At 46.4% G+C, this 4,737-nt stretch overlaps 1 protein-coding gene and 1 long non-coding RNA gene across 2 annotated transcripts; one reads left to right on the top strand and one right to left on the bottom strand.

Moving 5' to 3' along the window:
- The first annotated feature begins 365 nt into the window (after positions 1–365).
- LOC123176475 (uncharacterized) lies at positions 366–913 on the top strand. Its single transcript, XR_006488536.1, has 2 exons — positions 366–629; positions 718–913. It is a non-coding gene; the product is annotated as an uncharacterized lncRNA (long non-coding RNA).
- Positions 914–3,599: 2,686 nt separating this feature from the next.
- Positions 3,600–4,301, bottom strand: LOC123176463 (uncharacterized). The gene has a single exon (XM_044590660.1). The coding sequence runs from the start codon at positions 4,194–4,196 to the stop codon at positions 3,918–3,920; it is 279 nt and encodes a 92-aa protein (XP_044446595.1). The 5' UTR covers positions 4,197–4,301; the 3' UTR covers positions 3,600–3,917.
- Between the last annotated feature and the right edge of the window lie 436 nt (positions 4,302–4,737).

Here is a 4,737-nt window from a genome sequence, read left to right as displayed (position 1 = left end):
CCTTGGCATCTTTCTATCAGTGGAGATCCTTGTTTTCAAATAGCAGGGATAGAGGGACAGAAAAGATGTCTAGCTTGCCTGTGTGCTATAACATTAATCATTGCATCGGGCCCAACGTTTTCTATCATTGGAACCTTGATGATTTATCTCATTTGAACATAATCTAACCCCTCTGATCTTTGTCAGTACATGATTGTACACATCCTATGCCCGCTTAATTGTGTGTTTATTTTGTTAATCAAGAAGCCTCTGATTTTATGGCTGGGTAGGTTGAAAATATATAAAACCTTTCTTTTTTTGGATAATTTGTTTCGCTTTGACCAATCTTTGTTACTTGCCTACACATCTGTGCATAGCGTGCTGCTCTAGCGCGACTGCTTCGTGTGCTGCCTCGAGTCGCGCCGCCACTACGCCCGCGCCGAGGCGGAGGCCGCTGCCACTCTCGACGCCCTCTGCTGCGCGCTCTCGCCGGCGGCGTTCGCAAAGCCTTGTCGCGGCGCTGCAAGTGTTGCCCCCCTCCTCCCCAAGGGCAAGGTGAAGGAAGATGCCCGTGTGGTTCTTCTGCAGCTCGCAGCGAGGATTGCTGTGTCCAACCTGCACAAGAATGCCAAGAAGTCCTTCTCGGAGACGTAAGCCACGGTGCATGTTTCTGGCAGGATTTCCTTCGGTTGGATTTCGTGGATTTAGGTGTTGAAAAATTATGGGCTGTGGATGCAGGATTAAGGACATGTACTTGCACTACAACAAGAGATCTGGGCTGCTTCTTTGTGGCTTCCAAACTTGAAATGTTTGTTTGGAAGTTAGTTTAGTTTTTTGTTGTGGATTCACAGCTTCTCACATATACCATCCTCTTAGACCTTTAGATTTCCAAAGAAACTAAATGATGATATGGTGGTATGGTCTCAATAGTACAGCTTAAAGCCTTCCATGCTTTATATTTTCTCTGAAATTTTCTCTTGAAGAATAGTGTATCTATGTTAGATCCGGTGAGAAAAGGCGGCTTCCAAGCAGAGGATGCGGGAGTGTTGGCCACATTTGGTTTTCGACTTGGGTGTCTAAATATTCTCACAATACTTGGCCCCCTCCCGCCCTTTGCGCCATTGGCGCAACTAGTCATCTAGTAGAGTAAAACGATGAGTGGTTTGCCCATGGGCTACTTCCATGACTTCTATCTCACTACTTGGTCTGGAAGTGTGCATTTAGCTAAGTCAACTAAAAGTTTTTCTTGAGAAGCGGAGTATTGACGCAAATGCTCACATACATGCACAAACACTCATTTTACCCCAAGCATCTCTGGAATATCGAGCCGATAGATATTGAGATTGACTAAGTCGCTACAGCCACCTCGTAGTTGACGAGCAGGCCATACCGCTAAAAAAGTAGCACCAGAAAGCCTAAAATAAATTCAGGAAAATGCGACCAACCGTGCCGAATGAGCAGGTTCCAGCATTACTATCCATCTAAGCTATGCTCGTTATCCATAGTTAACTAAAAGTTCTGGTGTATAAATTATGTACAAGTTGACCATGGAATGCAAAATTGTTAACCCAAATACTATAATGTGGCAGGGAGACTAAAATAAATTTTGGGCACTGACTATGATTGAACTGAAGCTTATGGAAAGGGGTGGCAATAAGTGGATGAAAATTAAATAAAATCATTGAAAGAATTGGTCAAAACATTTTGATCTACAAACTTGTGATATATCGATGATGATGTATGTAACATGTATACATATGCATGGCAAACAAAACCATCTCTTCGGCTACATCAAGACAAGAAGACAAACTTGATCCATCGATCGATCTTGAGATTCAGGTACCCTGTACATGATGTCGGGCAAACATATTGTTGTATAGAAACAGCATGCAACCAGACCTCGACATCGGTCAATGATGCTGTGGATCTGGGCCACCAGGGCTGTTTCTCTTAGAGCTACCAATGTCCACATTGCCGTCGCTATCCGTCCGGACCATCTCCTCCCGCAACACCTTCCCGACGGACTGCCACAGCCATTCTCGTTGCCGCTACCATGGGCTCTCTCCCATGATCCCGTTTCCGGCCAGTCGGCTCAGCCACCACCAAAGCAGGCGAGAGAAGCAGCAGCGCGCACACAACCAGCAGCACACCACGGGATACACAAGCCTTGGCCATGCATATGCAAATTTAGGAACCCAAATCTACAACAAGTGATCTGCTCAACTCAAATAATGGCACGGAAATTCTATGAGTGATCAGTAGATGGGCGCTCGATATACCGAGAGTATGCCAGAATACATGTGATGCCATTCCGAGCAGGATTGAGTGTCTTTAGGAAATGTGTAACCGACCCCCAATAAAGCTTTAGAGGAGGATAAATTTGGTTATCCTCCTCGCACCTCTCGAATCCTAAATATACTCCGCGGCCATGAGGAGGTTAAACTATTTTCGCTCCGAGAAGGCGAGAAGGCGCTGGGAGGCAGGGCGGGCCAGGGGCAAACTTACCGCGCCACCAGGGTCGCTAACTGGCTTAACCTGCTTATTCAAAAATTGAGTAATAAACCAACACATGTTTTCTTCGGAAAGGACAGTCTAAACTTTCTAGAGTTATCCATCAAACCGTCACCCTTTTCATTTTGTCGACAGAGCAAACAAGACTACCTCTTACCTAGATCAATTAGCTAATTGGTGAGCTCATCCCGCTTTTTTTAATTAAGAATGGCATGCATGAACCAGCACACATGCCACTTTTGAATCGCGTCAGGGGCTTGGAGCTTGATGTGCACTTGGCCAGTTTTGCTGACCAAATCAGTTGGACAGACAGCTGATAAGCCCAACTCGAACCAAACTGTCCACTTGGTTAATGGCCACAAGGATATCAGCATACAAGCATGTACTAGTGCTTTTCACACAGCCTACGGTTTCTGGTGGCGGCGGTGCACGTTTAGGCGGATTTAATTAACATACTGACAATCTTATAGTGCTCCCTCATCCATTTCTGCGGCAAATAATTCGGGATGGAGGGAGTATTACCTTTTTTTGGTCGTCCATCATCTCGTCTATGTGTGGATAAAATAGGGCCACGCCGGTTTCATCTTTTGTCGGCAATTTTGGTGCTGCGTACACCCTTCTTTGCTGCGTTGGCAGAAAGTAGTACTGTTTTTCAGTAGTGTAGGTCTTACATAAGGTTTCCGGATCAGTTAGGTTAGTTGACAAATACTAGTCTGTATCCCCTTTGAAAAAGGCCATAAATAATGTAGATAAAACTAGCAGCAGTTTGTAAGAACAATCAGTGTGGGTCGTGCGGTCAAAATTAAACAATCAGTGTGTAAGGATTACAACGTTACGTCCTGAAGTTTGTGTGCGAAAATTTGTCATCGGATTGAGTAAAATGCATCCACAGTATATATTGAATGCTCAAGTTGACCACGGAATGAAAAGTTTTTTTCCCTGCAAAAAAAGGAATGAAAAGGTTTTTATCCAAATACTAGAATGTGACGGGGAGACTTAAGTAACATTTGGACACCGACTAGTGTAGTAGACAATCCCACATAACTGAAACGTGTGTACCAGTCAAAAAGAAAAAACTGGAACTTGCGCAAAAGGGTGGAAAAGCGCGATTGGAAAATTAAATTTTATTCCTTTTGACAAAACGAGTCACGACATTTGATCTGTTCCACGAACTTGTGCTGCTTCTCCTACTATATGGTGTATGTAACATGTATACATATATGCTTGCGAAACAAAACCATCTCTTTCGCTATATCAAGACAATAATGCAAACTTGATCGATCAATCTATCTTGGGAGTTAGGTCCCATGTATATGATGCCGTTGTAGAGAAACTGCATGCAAGGAGACCCCGACCTCAGTTAATGATGCTGCGGGTCTGGGCCACAAGGGCTATTCCTCTTAGAGCCGCCAATGTCAACGACACCGTTAATGATGCTGCGGGTCTGGGCCACCAGGGCTCTTCCTCTTGGAGCCGCCAATGTCAACGACACCGTCGTCGTCCGCCTGGACCACCTCCTCCCGCAGAAGCTTCCTCACAAAACGCCTTGTCGCCATTGCTGTTGCCGCCACCGTGGCCTTTCTCCCATGATCCAATTGTCCAAAAGTTGCCTCAGCCACCACGAAGGTGGACGAGAGAAGCAGGAGCGCACACACCACCAGCACCACACGGCAGACGACGCAAGCCTTGGCCATGGCCATGGCCATGCAAAGTTTAGAAACCTGTACCTGGTGCCTGGAGCAAGTATCTGCTCAACGGAAATGCCAGGGCAACTCTGCGAGTGATGAGCAGATAGATATGTGCTGGATGAATGCCAGAATGCATGCAATGCCATTCCGGACAGGAGGTGGCTGGTTTATATAGGCGTGTCCTTGAAGAGCCCGTACGAAACTAGTGTAGCACCTTCCAGAAAAGTAAGTAGCTAGTGTAGCACTAGAGCGACGTGCAGGGGCGCGAGATAAAGCATATCAAATCGGTTGGTAGCTAGTCGTTTCCGAGTTGTTCCGTGCACTTTCCACGGGTTCCACCAAATTAATCCACCGGCCCGATGTGCGAGAAGACGGCCGGCGGCCGAGCTCCGTCCGAAGTGGTGCGCGATAGGGTCGCCGGAGCTCGGCCGGTGCTGACCAGAGATTAACAAGTAAAGGTCATGTGGATGCAGGTAATGGAGTAGCTAGCAGTGACCGGAAATGTCAGGTTTTGGCTGCATGGCCTGTGCCGACCACCCGTACGTGCATCTGGTAGCTA

Source organism: Triticum aestivum, chromosome 1D (genome assembly GCF_018294505.1).
Source record: "Triticum aestivum cultivar Chinese Spring chromosome 1D, IWGSC CS RefSeq v2.1, whole genome shotgun sequence".
Lineage (NCBI taxonomy): Eukaryota > Viridiplantae > Streptophyta > Magnoliopsida > Poales > Poaceae > Triticum > Triticum aestivum.
The sequence above is the reverse complement of the archived record's forward strand: the minus strand, read 5'-3'. Positions and strand labels throughout refer to the sequence as shown.